At 38.7% G+C, this 19,140-nt stretch overlaps 1 protein-coding gene across 1 annotated transcript in view; it reads left to right on the top strand.

The window, feature by feature from the left end:
* ascc3 (activating signal cointegrator 1 complex subunit 3) overlaps positions 1 to 19,140 on the top strand; it is a 227,563-nt gene that overhangs the window by 185,463 nt on the left and 22,960 nt on the right. Inside the window, exons 30-35 of the mRNA XM_084725987.1 lie at positions 4,258 to 4,395; positions 5,172 to 5,292; positions 6,198 to 6,330; positions 8,042 to 8,167; positions 14,838 to 14,949; positions 15,191 to 15,325. Coding sequence (XP_084582113.1) covers positions 4,258 to 4,395; positions 5,172 to 5,292; positions 6,198 to 6,330; positions 8,042 to 8,167; positions 14,838 to 14,949; positions 15,191 to 15,325 — 765 coding nt within the window. The remainder of the gene's footprint in view (positions 1 to 4,257; positions 4,396 to 5,171; positions 5,293 to 6,197; positions 6,331 to 8,041; positions 8,168 to 14,837; positions 14,950 to 15,190; positions 15,326 to 19,140) is intronic.

Raw genomic sequence — 19,140 nt, 5'->3', positions numbered from 1 at the left:
TTTGTAGCATTCAACACATGTGAAATGGACATAAAATGTAATAAAATAAATTTTCTATACAGGTATAGTGTGAGTGAAATGCCAGCCATGATGCAGCCTTTGTAGACAGCTGGGTTGATTAAAATAGAAATGTGTCTGTTAGACGGACGACTGAAAATCACAGCTCCTGCATAACACAGAAGAGCAACTGTAACCTGTGTCCTGCTTCTGCACAATCAATCAAGAGGACAAACCATGAGCATCATGTGTGTCATGACTTATTGCTCAGCTTTGTCTTTACACATTAAGCTCACGTAGGCTGAGGTAAGTAACATCACTTTCAGGGACCTTGCTGTAGCCATGACTGTAGAGAACTGATGCAGCTGGTGCAAATAGTATCCTTAGCGTCTGTCATTCTCATGTATCTCCTTCACTTCTGTGCCCTTCTCTTTGCTCTCCCTCCTCCTCTGTCTGTATTCTGCTGATGCTCCGTTTCTGCATGTAAGTGCTGGTTTAAGTGTAATTACAGATGGAATTCAAGCCATCCTCAGCCGGAAAAGTCTGTGTCATCCTCCATTATATTGTCTGTGCATACCTTAGGATCAGTTCAAGATGGGAGCAAACGACTCCTCTGGGCTCACATTTGAAAAGTAGGCTAATATTATTACACCACTATCAACTGGGAACTATCAACTGGTTTTACTAGCACATGCTTCCATAAAGTTGATTCAGTCTGTTTCCAGGCTGCAGGACTGTCAGTGACTGACTGTGTTAGCCTTATGCACGATTTGTATTTGAACAAGGTGTAAAAATACCAATGTGTTTGCAAGCTTACTCAGTCTGTCTGTGCGTCAAACACTTTGGTCGGTGACAGGCTGTCTGAAATATTGTTCAGATTTCCATGTAAATAGCTGTGTGTGTTCACAGTCCCTAATTGTCAGTTCACCATAAAAATTTACTGAGCACATTCATGCTCCCCAAAGGATTAACTCTTTCCATGAACTCTTGTGCCATCCTCGAACCAAAACATCAATGTGGCACTCAAAATATTGGTGTAATATTTCCTTTTTGTGCCATCGTCAGGACAAGCTTCAGATATAAGTTTGTATTGTGGGGTGTAATGCACATTGCGTCCATTAGAGGCTGCTAGATAGCTGAAAGTGACGAGAGAACTATGGTTCAATCTAGGGGTGTTCAAGTTGCTCTGATATCAGTGTTGGAAAATGCCTCCATTATGCCCTGAAATGCTGGATTGGGTATCCAATCAGTCTAGGCACACATCCAACACCAGTTAGTGTATTATAACCCAGGAACGGGACCCTGCTACTTCCAGCATGCCTTTCTTTCCCCCAGGTTGTTGAAGTCATCCTCTACAGCAGGTTATTATCTGTCTGTATTTTACAAAGAGTTCAACCTGAGCCAGGCCATACAACAGTGATAGCAAATTTCACATATCAGAATTGGTGTCAGTGAGAAAAAGATTGTATCAGAACATCTCTAGTTCAGTCTACATTTCATTTAAGTTAAATGCACAATATGTAAGGTCTGCCGGCAGGGGTCTCATTTGTAGAGCTTCACCCTATAGGTGACAAAACTGCTAGTTGGTGCCTAGAGGCTTTAGTAGATCACATTTTTATTTATTCCTTAGTCACAGAAAAAAAAAACACCCCACACTCCATTTGTGAGCTGTGCCTTGTCATTAGGCTTGAGGGATTGTTGCAACACAGACCATTTTTCTGGCATGCAGCTGCTACATGTGCTGTAGAACATGACCATACAGTAGGTGGCTATAATGCTCACCTGGTAGCAAGTTGCCTTTAAAAAAAGAAGAAGAAGAAGTGTGCTGTTGCTGCCATTAGCAAGTTAGCTCTGTTAGTAGTCTTATGGGATCCAGCTTCTGAGGTCAATGGAGACTGTTTGGCAGGCTCCATTGACCACTTCATGTCCGCTGTCTGAAGGGGACAGGAGACATGAAGTGGTCAAGGAATGCACACATCATACACAGTGCTGATAAGTCAGTGAGTATTTGTTTTTGAGGAACCAGAAGTTTTTTATTCCTGGTTTGTGTGAGAAAATATATATTTAATCAAATTAATATCATAAGCCTACAACGATTACTCGACTATTGGCTTGATTGGTCGACTAGGAAAATCTTAAGTCAGGGGCAGCCTGAGTAATTTGACTATGTCATGAAGTTGCGTGGGATTGTTGGAGTTGTTGTCTCCATTGCTGATGAAAATCTATAAGACGTGACTCAGAAATCATGCTCCCTCTCTGACGTATCTGACGCATCCTGTGTTTTCCAGGAAGTTATAGCAACTAGCGGCTTGTAGGTAACCTTGAATCAATGAAGAATTTCAAAATCAGTGAATTTCTCTGATTTGACCATTGTCTGAATAATTTAAATACACAGCCCAATAAAATATGCAACATTTTTTAGACATTTTAATGCAGAAATGTCACATATTATAGTTTTAAGCCTTGATCAAACTACCTGAAGATTTAGAATGTATTATAAATATTTTTGAGACAAAGGAATAATGTATTGTATTTCCATAACAAACAAAATGGAAAAGCATCCCTGAGCTTTCAGTTGTGTGTCAGTGGTTCATAAAAGGGCCATTGTTTTATAGCTGCACACAGATTGAGGAAATGATGCCTCATCTTTGCTGTAATTTGGCAGAAATAGCTAAAGTGTGGTGGAAAACCGACTTCCCAACAATCATTTCACTCATCACCTTCTCTGCTTACTATAAGTATACCTGGAGTAGCATTATTAATGCAAGTTTTAAAATGATACATGTGGAATCGTTCCACAGTCCTGAATTTGCTTTGCTGAACCCTGCAGATATCTTGTCTCAATGCAAATATGTACCGTCTTATAACATAGGCCCAGTTTCTATATGTGAGCACACAGCGTCCCCGGCCTCTGTGTGTGTTCCGCTGATATATGCCGCTGCCTGCTGCTTCTCTGCGCTGGCCTGTGTAGCAGCTCAGCTCCCTGCTGTTTGACTGACAGGCTTCTGGCGATAGCTGCTTAACTCTCACCGGGGGTCACCCACTGCCCCAAATCCCCTCTCCGACCTGACAGCTCTTTCTTCCCTCTGCTGCTGCCTGAAACCCCCGGCTGCTTCTCTCAGGGCTGGATTTCCACTCTCCCCCTCCAGTCTCCTGCTTATTATTACCTCATATCCTTTGAAAGATACACCGCACTGTGAATGGAAACTGAATTAGGGCTGCAACTGACCATTATTTTCATTGTCGATTAATCTGTCAGTCTTGTTCTCAATCAATTAATTCCAAATTAGGTCCAAAAATACATGTTTAGATCTGTTTTTCTAGTAACAAAATGTTTCTATTTGTTAACTTTTTATCTAACGTTAGCAAGCAAATAATGTAACTTTTTGTTAACTGTGTAGTTAACAGTAGCAAGCAAACAATGCAATGTTTTTACATTTTAGCAAGCAAAAAATGTAATGTTAGGCAATTTTTTTGGTTCAATTTGGCTTGCAAACAATATAACGTTTTGTTAAAGAATACAGAACAACCAAAAGTTAACGTTTCCCCCGACAGACATCCGTATGCTCCACATGTATGTCATCACAGTAGTTGGTGATTCATTTAATTATCAATTTATAATCAATTAACTGATTAATCATTGCAGCTCTAAACTGAATCTTTGATTCTTAGGACATACATTTTATTTTGAAGGGGAGAGGGACTATTTTTTTTGTTTAATTTACTAAGAAAAATAAAAAATGTAACTGAAAACAGATTTTACAAGTACACAGGCTATCTCACTTAAAGTTGTCTTAAGGGTTTTCTTCATTCTTTATCTACAAATTATATGTTTTTGAAAATACAGAGAACAGAAATAATGAGGCCGATTGTTGTGTTCATCTCTGTTTACTCCTTCAGCTCTGCTCCACTGACTCTCTCTCTGTTTACTCTCGCAAAGCACAGATTAAACTTTTTTTTTCCTTTAGCCCAGAGGCTGTTTGTGTTGGCTGGAAGACATTAGATCTGTTTAGTACAATACAAGATGCCCCAATCCTACTGGAACCACAGGAGAGCCATGCAAACAAGCCACATGTCCACATGAATGACTCGATACTCATGAGTCTTTCTATTACACATCTATTTACAGGTGTCAAAAAGAGAAAAAACACAAATGGCTTCAAAGGAAAAGTTTGACATTCACTGATTCGTACCCAGAGTTTGATGAGACGTGTTGTTGTCAGTCAGTTTGTAAAGGAAGTTGTGTCTGTCATGCTGCAGATAGAGGACATCATTGCCACAGTCAGAGATTCCAACCTGAAACTGACGCTGGCCTTTGGGATCGGGATGCATCACGCAGGTCTGCATGAGAGAGACAGGAAGACTGTGGAGGAGCTGTTCGTCAACTGTAAGATCCAGGTACGACCTCAACCTCTATACCAGACCTCCAGTCACTACCTGACCTACCTGTAAATAAGTGACCTCACATAGGACTTACACAATAAGTGCTGTGCAATTTGATTGTTGACCATTTATTGCATATTGATGAGTGCTATACTGGCTGTCAGCAAAAAGATCTTAACACTCGGCCCATTGGCTAAATGTCAGAGATGTTCCTACATACAAGAGTAAAATCCTAAAAATCCATAAATACTGTCAACACAGTGTAATTCTTTTTATTAGCCTATGTGTTTCTTTAAATACCTTATCATCCACGCTCATATAGTTTGTGTTGAAACTGAGAGAAAAACCTGCATAAGATATTTAGTATCTGACCAAAATATTTGCATTTCTTATGATGCTAACGTACACACTGTGCTGTACAGCAGAACATACATTGAACATATAAATATGATATACAGTGTATGTACATTCTCATTTCACCCATATACCCATCTTTTCTTCAACAATTACATTACGTTTTTTTTTTTTTACCTTTTTATTTTTTTCTAACCTTTAAATCAATCATGCAAGTTTGATTACATTTATGTACAGCTAGATATTTATTTTGCAACAGTTCCCAACAGTTTGTGGTTGTATTGTGTCATGAAATTATTTGAAATAAAAGTATTAAAACAACTACATAACTCATATGATACTATTAGTTACAATTTACATATCGCCATTCTGTGTAAATAATTCTAAGTTTGCTCTTGTGTTACATCATTGCAGTAAGTTCTTCTCTCCTCTCTCAGGTGTTGATTGCCACCAGCACTCTGGCCTGGGGGGTGAACTTCCCCGCTCATCTGGTGGTCGTCAAGGGAACTGAGTACTATGACGGCAAATCCAGACGCTACGTGGACTACCCCATCACAGGTACACAGTCCTGTACATTAAGTGTTTTCTTACTTGCACATACAAGACATTTTGTTTTTGATCTACCATAACAGAACAGAAGTTAACATTATGATTGTTTTATGTAAACAATGTAATTTAATGAATTATTCCTTATTATACAACAGTTAGTTCCAATCAAGTAATTTGATTTTCATTCCATGAGTACTGATATAGAGTATAACAGCACTGGGACTTTTAATTACATGTATCACTCTGCTTTACAGGTGATCTAATAATTGTTACATTAATGTTACATTAATGTTACAATGACTAACAGATAGAGACTGCAGACAGGATGAAAACGAGGCGTTTTGCACAGTAATGTAACAATTCAGGGTTTATTACTGTGGGATTGTTGTCACTCACTTCATAATCTGACAGAGTACACAGAGTAGGATACAAGAACAGCAGTTTGAACAGCTTTTGATCTGTTACTCAGGGAAAATACCTGCACTTATTGTTAACTAATGAATGGTGCTTGTAAAACCTTTGTATAAAAGCAATGTCACATAAGAGGGAGTGCTCTTGTACTGAAAATCAGCATGGCTGTAGTTGTCTACCTGCCTACAACTAAATCACAGCCGTGCTGATATTCAGTACAACAGCACTCCCTCTCGTGTGACTTTAGTGTGGCTTTAATGAATATAAGATAAGTCCATTTTTTGCCATCACAACGACGGTGACTCCCTTTAATATAAGGCCTTATATCATTTCATTAATCAAATTCATCCAGGTTTTGTAAGTAGAGTGAGGAAAGGAGTTTCACTAAAAAGCAGTTGTACTTGAGCTTTGAAGTGTTTGGAGTCACTTTTCACAGCAGATTATTAAAGAACAGACCGTGGGATGGAGAGCAGTTTGTTGTAATGTCTGTGCTGTCTGTGCAGATGTTCTGCAGATGATGGGGCGAGCAGGTCGACCTCAGTTTGATGACCAGGGCAAAGCGGTTATCCTCGTCCACGACATCAAGAAGGATTTCTACAAGAAGTTCCTATACGAGCCTTTCCCTGTCGAGTCCAGGTAACATTCACATGTCTGTTTGTCTCGGCTACAAAGATTTATCCCATCTTTTCTTTAGATAGACCAGGGGCCACATTTACCAGAGCTGTAAATCTGTGCATATACTGCATGAGCAAGACAGTATCCATCAAACATGTGTACCTCCCTGTCGCTGTGAATTATAACTAATCTCACCTGTTCTATGCCCATCTCATGTACAAAAAAGCCCCCTCAATTTGCTTCATACAGTAAAGAACATATATAACAAGACCTATTAACATATATATAATAGATTTACTAGAAGAAAAAATGAAGACAGCTTTCACCCACACCATTAAATGACCTTCATTTTTATTTGGTATTTTTACATATTCCAAAAAAGTCACTGCATGCAGACTGTTAACTTTTGTGGTGGTATCCATAAACAAGAGGTGTGGCAGCTGCAGCAGAGGTGAAGACAGAGTGACTTTAAAGTGACATGAATAAAATCATTGTAGGACACAAAAGCCATCAGTACCACAGGAGGGACAGAGATCCAGCTCAGTATCATCCGTAGATGTTCAAATAGCAGCATTATTGTTGAGATCTATGGCGTGTTTAAATATGCAGCACTACAGAACAAAACATATGAATATAATTATTAAAATAAAATAATGTAATACAACTTAAAGGGACAGTTCTCCCCAAAATCAAAAATGCATATTTTTCCCCTGGCCTGTAGTACTATTTATCCATCTAGATAGTTTTGGTGTGAGGTGCAGAGTTTTGGAGGTGTTGGGCACAGAGATGTCTGTCTTCTCTACAATATAATGGGACAAAATGTCACTCGACTTGTGGTGCTCAAAGCACAGGACTAGTGTCATCTAGATCCATTATACTGGAGAGAAGGCAGACATCTCTATAACGGATATCTCCAAAACTCTGCAACTCACACCAAAACTATCTAGATGGATAAATAGTACTACAGGTCAGTGGACTTTTAATGCCAGAACAAGAGAAACTCCTTGTTCTGAATTAAACTTGCCAAGAATTTTGGATTATACCATGCCAAATTTACAAAACAGAGAAGAGGGTTTTTTCTTCTTTTTGTTGCAGAATTCTTTCGTTCGTTTACCAAAATAAGGGAAACAAATAACACTTGTCTAAAACTGACATCATTCTGATCCAAATCAGGAACTACCTTAATTAAAAAACAGGTTCATGATCCTGACCTCACATTTGATGCCAGAAGTCAATCCTTTAAGAGTTTCTGATACTTGGTGCTGGGGCTGCAACAATCAATTAATCTGCCGATTATTTTTTCATTTAATGGATTAATCATTTCGTAGATTGTCAGAACAGTCTACATCACAGAGGCAAAGATGACGTTAAGATCTTTCATTTTATTTGATGAACAGCCCAATGATATTCAGTTTGCGATCATATAATCAATTCAAGAATTGTTGCCAAAGAATTTGCTTTTGGTCAACTTCGGCTTTTTATGAAAACGTTAGCCCTTTAAAGTTGTGTCAGATTTCTGTCTTTTTTTTTTTTTTTTTTTTTACAAAAACCTGATTTAATCAGGCATAAAAAAGGGTCAGCTATACCCTAAGGATCCCTGTCTCACTTCCTGGTTTAAAAAAGGCAGGAATTCTGCTGATTTCCCATCCCTCCTCAGATGCCTTTGAAACAAAATTGTTATTGTGAATATGTCTGTACAGGATGTGTCTGTGATTGTGTGTTGTCTCCACAGCCTCCTCAGTGTGCTGTCAGACCATCTGAACGCTGAGATTGCTGCGGGAACCATCTCATCCAAACAGGACGCGATGGACTACATCACCTGGACGTACTTCTTCAGACGACTGGTGATGAACCCCAGGTTAGAACACCCGCTCACACCAGCAGCAGCGCTTCACGTACATCAAAACTAAGGACAAACATGCAGACTTTTGAGGCCTGCTCTGGTCAAACATCTGCTGTGTAGACAGATACCATTCCAGAACATTCCAGCCTGTTGGTATTTGCACGGCTGTCAGCCCACATTTACCATTCAGGCCCTCACTGAGGTCCAGCAGTAAGATTGTACCAGGACAGGCCTCTGAAAATCACGAGTCAGTTTGGATTCAAGGGAGATTTTGAATCAATATTCAGTGTTTTGCAGCAAAACAGCTGGAAACTGACGATATATTCATGCAGGTGTAGTTTGAGCTGAGAAATGCATGCAAGCGTTGTGTTGGCTGCATTCCACAATCTCTCTGAGCCTTTTCAGTGTAAACAAATATAAATCGACAAAATGAATTCACAAAATGTCAAGAAAATTATATATTCTTACAGCTATTTTCTTTATTAAACAGGAAAATACAACCATATTCTGAATCCACATTTCTCTCTGTTACCGAACTAAGTTGAGCTTAAATGCCTTGGTAACTCTATGTTAAACACACTTTATTCATACTCAACAGAAAAACTAAAATCTCCAAAACTGTCTTGAACAGTCTTTCCACTGTTTCAAAAATCACTAAATCTGGTTTGGTCAAAATAAACCCTGAATTCACCAAGTTAGATGTAAAAATATTCTGTCTCTAAAGGCCGTGTCTCCCTGCTGCCTCTCTCTGTCGTTGCTGGCCTCTTTGTTCTGCTGGTTTAGCTCACTGAACAACAGTCTGTCGGCTTTCACTCACTCTGCAGGGGCAGACTACTGAATTAGCAAAGTAAAATTACCAAAGTCACCCCAGAAATTGCCTCACCTGAGTTATATTAATCTAATTGCCCGATAGAAATAAGAATATTAATAATACTAATGATTGCCCAACAGTAATAGTAATACTACTCAAGCTACCACTATTACAAAGACCATTAGTCATAGCTTTATTACTAGTTGTAATAATACAATTGGTATTGTAATATCATTAGCTATTTTCCCTGAAATACACCCAATTTGTGATTTCCACAGTTTTAGTCCACTTTGCAAAGTCAGTGTCATCAAAAAGTCAAAATTGATTTTAAATCCATCCAACCACCAGCCCATCCTTCCATCCATCCATCCATTCATCCATCCATCCATTGATCCACCCACCCAACTATCTAACTATCCATTCAACCATCCATCATCCATCCATCCATGCATTTGTCTGTTTGTCCGTCCATCTGTCCAGCCACCAACCCAACAATCCATCCATCCATCCATCCGTCCATCCATTCTGGGATTTGCTGACCTTGAGCACTAAATATTGTGCTGCGAACAATTGGAGCCATACTTTATACATAAACCTACAGTCAAGAAGCACTTTATAAAGACATATATACTTTAAATTATATAGTAAATTAGGCTTTTTCAAGAAAAAAATCTCAGAACAACAATAATAGAACCAAGAGCTATGAAGGGGTATCAGGCAGGTATAGATGAAAGATCCCAAATTCTACATGAAACAATGAAATAAAGAAACATCTTCGATTACAGCACTCACATGAGACTTATAGACTGAAGTGTTTCTAAAGTGTGAATCCAAAACAACTTCCTTTGACACGTCTTTCTTTCCATATGTCCCCCTCTTGGTAATTCAACATGTCTAATGTCCTGAAATCACAGAGAGATCAGGTCTGAACATGTTGTGGCAGGAGAACGTCTATTAGCACTGAGGAATCTTCTGCTTCAGTTGACTACATTTACCATCAACACTTGTGTTACATGGCTTGCACTCACAGTTGACACTAAGTTAGACCCACAGGTCTTCCATTAAATCATAACAGAATTTGGTTCCACTATGACAAACATATTTTTCCTTTATTGTACGCTCTTTAATCAACAGCTGTATATCAGCAACCTTAAATTCAGCTTAATGTTAAATGAAATGATATTCTGTGTCTTAAATTGTGCAGATCCCCTGACACTGTTATCTCCATGCAGCTGTGTTTTATATCTGAACAGCTAATCTGTCACCACTGCTTTCAGGCTGCGACTCCCACAACACTCACACAGACACACACAGACAGAGACACGGGGTCCCGCGGGCATCGTAAACGTCTGCAGGCCGACTCCCCGTGCCATCAGGAGCCTAATGGTGATGATGCTAATGGCCACGACTTAATCAGACAGGCCCCACCGCCGGTAAAGACCTGTGAAATGTGTTCCGCAATAAACACATTCAGCGCTCAGAGCTGCGTGCTGTTAACATGTGGAGCGATGGGAATGAAAGGAATACTTAACATTAAACACACATTAAATATGGCCATCATCCGTCTCAATGCTGCTTCCAGCCCACGGGTGAGACTATGATTTCTCCTCCCTGCTCCCAACTGCACGATAAATGATTCTGTATAACGATCATGAAGATATCATTTGTTTTAATGTAATATGAGAAGTGGGCGATTTGTTAGAGTCGGCCCTGGTTTGCATGCATTATGGAGACAACTGCAAAATTACCTTAATCTAATATTCCTCCTCCACCTGTTAACTGATGGATTGGTATTCATCCTCGCTATGATAGCTTTTTTATATTTCCATATACTCTTAAGTTCCACTTAGCTATAGTTTTTTTTTGTTTTTTGTTTTTTTAATTGTTTCCAACATTTTCATTTCTGTGTTCATGGCCATGCCCATTTTGTCATGTAAGTAATCAAATAAAGGACACTGATACTTCACCATAAACTGCTATACCAGCATTTACATGTATACATGCACATTAAGAAGAGAAAAAAAACCCACATTTTACATACATTTTTCCAGCTAGCCATAAGACAAAACAAAAGAGGGAGCCTATAAAAAAAAACTCTAAAAAAAGACACAAAGGGTGAAATACTAGAATGCAACCACAGTTTAATAAAACATAATATTCTTAGAAAGGTATCTAAACTCAGTTTATTCAAAGAGTTTATTGCAGGTCAATCAACCAAAATACATGCAAAAGTTAGTCAACTCTCAAACTCATCCTAAAGGGATAGTTCACCCAAAAAGTAGCAGTTTTTGTTTTGTTTTTTCTGTTTTTTCTTTACATTTGAAAACTGGTCACCATTCACTTCCATTGTTTGGGAGTTTCTGCATTACTGTTTTCCTGTGAAACTCCAGCAGTGTTTTTAACTGCGTGAGGGAGAGTAGATAATGACTGAATTTTCATTTTTGGGTGAACTATCCCTTTAAGTGACTAGTAATATATGGGATAGTGTTTCATAAAGACTAATGGATAGTAGTTTATTCTACCACATTGATAGTTTAGTGGGCATGCATGTTTAAAAGGAATTCAGCATACAAGCCAACACTCATACATTTTTTCTATGTGAAGAGCTGGCAGCAAAAATATGTTGGTTTGGATCTATAAGGCTCCTATTTTAATGTCAATGCCAAGAAATTTCTCAAACTCTGTTTGGACAGACAGTTGTGATCAAACGACAAGAAACATGAACATCTTGAATGTGAGGCTCAAATACCTCACATTCAACAGGAGCAATGCAGATTCCACCCAGGTGTTCCCTCTGAGCTGGTGCACCGATCTCTTTCTCTTGCAAGGGTGCCAGAGGGTTCATGGGAGTTTGCCAAGACACTGTACATGTGTTTAATAGACTTGGAGAAGGATAATGACTATCTTCCTCATGGTGTGTTGCGAGGAGTGCTGCAAGAACACATAGCACCTGCTACGAGCCTTTTGGTCCTTGTACAACTGAGCTATGATTTTATGGACAGAATCTCAAGCAGCTGGAGCGTGGAGAGTGTTGCTGTAAGTACGGTGTCGACAGGACTGCGTCTCTGCTGTTTTGGATGATGTGAACCTGCTGCCTTTATCAACCTGTCAGCTGCAGCACTCACCAGGATGGTTTGCAGCTGAGTGTGAAGCAGTTGGGGGTCGTACCTTCGCTTCTCAGACCATTGTAGCGTGCCAGAAAATGGTGGATTGCTGCCCCACATAAAGTAGTTAAATATTTAGGAGTCTTGCATAGTGCATGGTCTAACATGCATGGAGCAAGTGCATTTAGGACTCCATTTTTGCTAGTTCAACGTCACAAAATCTGATTGCAGAGTCAAAGCCAGGTATGCCAAAAAGGAGGAGAAATGAACTATTGAGGAACCAGATAATCTTGTGTGTGAACTCAGGATGTTGCAGTGACCCACATGCAAAGAAATGCAGTGCGGCAGTGACTTTGATAGCAACAGGCAGTGCATATGAACAGCTGGCAATAGTCTCCAAATCATCTGACAGGAGAATACTGATGTGTGCTACTGCATTGCAGGATAAGCAAAGTTTACAGCAGTATTTGTCTTTACTGAGGTCCTTGACGCTTTGCCTCCGCCATCTCACAATGTAATGTATGTGCATTGTGAACCCACCTGTGCAGGTGCATCTTACTATCTGAATAATGTGTCCATTTAAATAGCAGGAAAATACTGTGCCATTGACTTTAGACCAGTTTTTTGTTGGTCAAAGGCACAATTGCTTTCTGCTCAAAATAGCAATGTGCCAACAATGTGCCTGAACACACCTGAAGACCAACATGTCCATGTGTGCACATTTGCGTCTTACGCGGTGTGGGTGCTGGGTGCAAAAATGACACCTGCATTGGTTGGAAACTAGAGAACTTTGTACAAAGAGATCTCGCAAGATCGCAGCAACTAGGACTGTATTTACACTGAATCAAACAGCACTGATACAGAGATGCCCCAGTGTGTCCTTTTACACAGTATTTCCGGCATTGCTTAGTCAAAAGAGGCGAGACATAACACAACAGCACACTGATCAACAAGTGATTCTGCTCATTTATAATCACCAATAGAGCTGAAAACCTCATGGTTTTATAACACAAATCTTGTTATGTGTTCGAGATATAGACACCCACCATCCTGCCTCCATAACTTTTACATGGCGAGACAGAACGAATCTAAGCACATACAATACATTACTGTCACTTTAATTGTATGGAATTCAATTTGTAGATAGCAATAAAAATGTGTTCAGAATGTTGAAATATTTTAGTGTATCATCTACATACATATGGTATCAAAATTTAATGTCAGCAGCCTTCCATTCCTCAACTGCACATCCAACAAGTCTTTCTAAAGTCAGAATTATTGTCAATAGATACCAAGGACTGTTGATGACTGAGTATTTATGGTGCAGTTTAAAGACTTGTGTTTGTTTCTACCAGCTGATTTGTATTTCATCTTAGCTTACAACTTTCTGAAACAAACACAAGGATGGTCTCACATCAATAATTCACTGCAACCTACAGTTAAGCCATTCACAGAGGACTACTTTTTATCTTTAACCCATTCTGTGATAAATCTCTGTTGGATATCTCAGTTATAAATCTTTACTTTATGTATTCATCTTCAGATGAAGGCATGAAATATATTTTTTAACAGACACTGCAGAACAACCAGATGGCACCAGTAAAGAACACTCCTCCAACTTAACCAAGACATATTTTACATTAGTTGCATTACATATTCACACAGGTTTGTTTTTTTCACTCTTACAAATATACCTTTAGGCTCTTCAGCATCTGTTTCTACCAGCTTTAATGAAACCATGCCTGCTTTCCTTTGGACTTTTATTTGACTTGCACACACCATGCACAAATATTGGCATTATGAGCTAATGAAGATTGTCTTTAATTACACTTCTGCTGAGCCTCATGTGGTAACTCTTACTAAGCAGAGCTGAGCATGGAAACCATTTTGGCCACTGGTTGTCTTATTTCAGGTAATAACAGTCTAACCTGGGAATCATTTGCTGGAGAAGGCTGGGCATTTTTCGTTCAGCCTGGGCTTTTCCTCACCACACAACAGTGTGTGCACCACTTATAGCAGCCAGTAGTGACGAGCCATTTTACTCTACTATCATCTGTCATCTGGGTTTTCCATTAGGCCCCAGTGAGATTTCTTTATCAGTAAGGTTCCATCAGCAGTGTAACATAATCAAGGAGAGAAAACCTAAGTCAAGGAAACTCCAATCATGTCTGTTATTTTGGTTTTTATCATATTTGAGATATGATGCTTACACTTCAAGAAGCCTTGTGTACATGTTTGTAACATATCCATAGATTATAGTGGTGTTTGTGTCTTTGACTGCTTCAGATCTGCAAATCTGCCATTTTTGTACCAACTGAGTTACTTGAGCAGGTGAGGACAGACTCAATAATTCAATATCCTTGTAAAATAGAAGGTGATAGGTGCTTGGTGACATAATAAAAAAAGGTAAAATACGTTAGGTTAGTTCTCCTTCTGTTTTAGACTCCAGCTCACCATTCCCTCAAAGGTCAACAATCTCAAGACAGTTTGTCATTGGCTAGTGCAGCAAATTCACATGTTAAAGTTCACCAAAATCGCCAGTCTATCACTCCATGTGATTTGCACAGATCTGAAGTGTTTGAAGTCCCTGAATCATGACTCAGTACCCCTGAAATATGTCCAGCAGTATTTATATCTTCTTGAGCCTCCCTGTCCAACACTTTTTGCCGGACAGAGGGGCATGAGAGCAACCAAATGGGCCTTCATTTGCATTTTTACCTCACACCGTTGATTTATTTTGTAATGACACTTTCTGTCCTGTGTTCTTTAGTTATTACAGCCTAGAAGACATCAGCCATGAGTCCATTAACAAATACCTGTCCAGCCTGGTGTTGAGAAGCCTGCGGGACCTGGAGTGCTCTTACTGCATAGAGATAAAAGAGGTGTGTGTGTATGTGTGTGTAAGGCCAGAGATATACAGTACTCGCTGTTTAACCTTGTGTGCATGTAGTGTTCATTTCTGAGGACATGCAAAACCACTGCTCCAAATGCATGGAGGATACTTAGTTACATGCAAGTATATCCCCAGCCTGATGGTCATAATATTCTCTAAAATGACACAAATTTATTTAACATTAGATTGCGTTTTTGATAGTAAACTTTTTGTTTTCATTAATGCTCCAGGATGATCGGACCATCGAGCCAATGACTTACGGTCGCATCGGCTCCTATTACTACCTGAGGCATCAAACCATCCGCATGTTTAAGGAGCGACTGAGGGCTGAGCTGCCCATCCACGAGCTGCTCTCCATCCTGACGGTGAGTTTCACACTGAAGATACAGCTGCTGTTCTTCTGTCAAAACTTACTCTCTCTAAGCTTTCTAAGTTCACTCATTCTGAAGAACTGGGACAAAAAATGTCCTACCGAAAAATTATCAACACCAATCCATTTGGTGGAAATTTGTTCTTTAAGGATTTATATTTATGAAATATTTTAATTTGCTTAAATTTTTTCAATTTCTAAGCATGTCCCAGACAAGAATTCACAACAATTCACAACAATTTAAAAATGTGTTAAAAGCCTTTAACATCTAAAACTGTTTTGATCAGCATCAAGAGAACAGTGAGTAACTTTAAGAGATAAAGTGGCTACTCATCATGACTATACTGTGAAATGAAAACATGTAACATTTTGTCAACTCTGACCCGAGATTGATTTTCACATTTATTAAAAAAAAAAAACAGTAGGAGATTTGCCCCTTTACAAGGTTTAAAGGCCAAGAGTTTGATCTTTTAAAATATATTTTCCCAGCAAAACCTTATAAACAAAAAAAGTACGTTTGATGTGGTCTGAAGTTGAGGTATGAGACGCTTCTTTACACTCTCTCAGTTTATCTTCTTGACCAATACTTCCCTCCAAAGCAAAATATTCAACTTCTCTTGTCTGGATTGTGGTCCAGTTTGCTGTGGGTGCTGATGATCTGCAGCTAACATCCTGATTCCTCCACGTCCTTTACTCAACATTCTGCAAAAAAGGGAGCAGTACTCATCACTGGCTAGCTACTGATTTGTCGGGGCAACTGAAGTCTGGGTTTATTAAGCCTTCTGAAACTGCTAACGCGATCTTTACAAAAGAACCAGAAAGACAAAATGTGGACTATGAATCGGAATGAAGTAACTCATTTTACACTGGAAATGTACCACATCACACTTCATCTGGAAAGTGGACAACACAAGTGTCACAGTCAAGGAGGGCTGTGATAAGTAGCGTTAAATTACCTTTTCTGTATTGTTTGTAGACAAGTTTACCTTTTAGGCCCCAAAATATTACTTGTACTACAAATGTAGGGCCTTGTTGGCCAGCAGCGTCTGTCCCTGTGACTGCTCTCATGCTCTCAAGAAGGTGAGCCCTTTTCATTTGAATGAATCTGTGTCTCCTGTAGCTGGAAAAACTTTCTTCAATACTGATAAGTCTTTAATAATGCTAAAAATTAATTCATCTGTATAATGAGCAAAACTAATGTGCACAGGACATGGAGTACATTCACTCATGCTTAATGTTGTACAGCACTCGGTGGGGGTGGGAGAAAAAAATGATTTTTTTATGTACTTTGACTGTTCTTTTTACAAATCCTGAATCGATTAGAGCTTAGTCCGTTAGCTGGATGCTAACACATAATGGGAGATCCCATTGACATGCTCACAGAAATTTGCATTGCGATTGCAGTGATGTCTTAATAAACTGATCCATTTTAGTTCATATGATGAAGATAAAACAAGAATACTCAGACCTCATGCTTCAACACTCCACAAAGAAGAGCTACAGCAACCTTAAAGCAATAGTTCACCCAAAAATGAAATTTCACTCAATATCCCCTCACCCCTGTGCTGATGTGAGGATGGGTGAAGATCTCCAGTTCACAAAACACTCCTGGAGCTTCAGTGGAAAACAGCGTTGCAGCCAAATCCAGTACAAGTGAAGTGAATGGTGACAAGTTTTAAAATGTAAAAAAAAAAAACACACCAAAAAAACACAAAATGTCTCCATACTGCTCATGTGGTGTAATTCAAGTGTCCATAAGCCTCAGCATTAAAACTTGACCCAAAAAGACGTAATTTACACCATGTTTTTAGCCTAAATGTCAACTGTAGCCTCTCAGACCTGATCCGTGTGCACACACCTGAAGCGGGTACACATGCACACAGGTTGCAAACTGTCTTTGTAGTTCTTCATTTGTCTTTCCTCATGGTGTGGGAAGTCATTAAAGTTTGTGCACGCAAAGGTGCATTTGTGCAAAGTGAGCGTCAAGCAATTAAACAGATTTGTTTCCTACTATTTCCCAGTTAATTGTCTGTTTAAGAAAAGCTTTAGTTGGGAGTGCAAATGAAAAATGAGACTGCACTCAAGACACACTCAAGAATTTAGTGTGATCCATAGTTTTGAGTCAGTACACACTTTGGCAATGTTTCCTTTTCTTATTTGTTGTAGCTTTGTCATATCTGTGTAGCACTGAATCGCTGCTTTCAGTATTTGGCAGCTAGAGGTCTTTATGTAACAAGTTTCTGTTTGAAAGACATGTGACACAGCCGTGTTTGCAACCTTTAAAAATCCAACTGATAATCTGTGATCAGTGATAGAATTCATCCATTCTAATATTCATCATACTTATCTTTACCAATACAGAATACTAAAGAGAATGGTCATACTCAAATACACACGCACACACACACACACACACACACACACACGCTTTACCTTCCTTTAAATTAGCACCTTTGTCTGAGCTTCATTAACTCTCTTTATTCTGGGTTCTTGGTGGCAGGTTCATCCACACCGTGGCCTCTGATTGGTGGGGTCAACACAAGACATGGTGGTTTCACACCTTTCACTGAGGGGGATAATGACATGTTCCTTTTTAGCACTGCTCCTAATGGCCTCACATATCTGTTTGTAATGATTCATGAGGATTTCATCACTGTATAAATCTACCTTTACGGAAACAAGTGAGTTCAGATTTTCTAAAAGTCAAAAAATATCTTTTAAATATTTTTAGTAAAGTTATTTTTTGCTGTTATTGTTTTTTATTAATTTATAAAAGTGCAGTTATCAGCCAATTTTTGTAGTATCAAGGTAGAGATGCTAATTATTTCTGTTAAGAGGCTTGTGTCCTTGAGATTAAGATTTAAATTAGGCCAGATACAAAGAAACAAGTCTTTATTTTTTAGTGTTGTTGATCCAAGAATCAGTTTCCTAATGAACTCCTGCACCACACATGAAATTAATGACACATACAGTAGATAAAATGCTAAAATTAAAAATGCAAAAAATTAGATGAAGAGGATTTATTAGTCTTGACAGAGTTCTGTGCTCTGTAGATTATAAAAAGATTAGGCTGCCATTATTTTATGTTTTACAGTATTAGCAAATCCCAAGAAAAGACTACGACCAGGGCTGTGTCATGTCTTTTTTTTCTTTACATTTGATTACATTTGAAAAACTGATTCATCAGATTAAATGAGTTAGTTTTTTATTAAATCAACCTTTTTAAAGGACAAATATGTAATATATTTACAGTTCTAAATCATAAAATGACCATGATATGTCATCGGAGATTAAGGAAATGCTGAGTGGAAACCCTGACTACAGCCAGCCTGTCCTCCTTTGACATTTATATTCTGGTGTTGAATGGCTGTTGTTGTTTTGGCCTTACTGCCTGTTTAACATTTATTCACTTTACATGGACCAAAAATTAATATTCATCAAATGAGTTAGTGTCTGTTTATGAGTTGTAAGGAATTATAAGTAATCTTTTAGAAGAAATAGATGTTTAAAACAGTTAAGTGAACAATATGTTTACAGAATAAATAGTGAGACAGGCAGTCACTGAACTCCAGAATGTGTTATTTCAGAGCAGTGTGCTTTTATTTTTCTTGATAACAGGATGAACTTTACATTGACACACAACTGACAGTTATAAACAGCTGATCAACTTACAGTGGAGGACTTGTTGGAACTTGTTATTGTCAAAATATAGTGTTGAGCTCATCTTGGGTTTGTGCATGTTAAGTGTCCCTGCAGTCTACAGGTAACTTGCCTGAGCATCCAGTCTATGGTCTCATTTTTGAGTCAGGT

This window comes from Lutjanus erythropterus, chromosome 9 (assembly GCF_056507025.1).
Source record: "Lutjanus erythropterus isolate fLutEry1 chromosome 9, fLutEry1.hap2, whole genome shotgun sequence".
Lineage (NCBI taxonomy): Eukaryota > Metazoa > Chordata > Actinopteri > Lutjaniformes > Lutjanidae > Lutjanus > Lutjanus erythropterus.
This window is presented reverse-complemented; position numbering and strand designations above follow the sequence as displayed.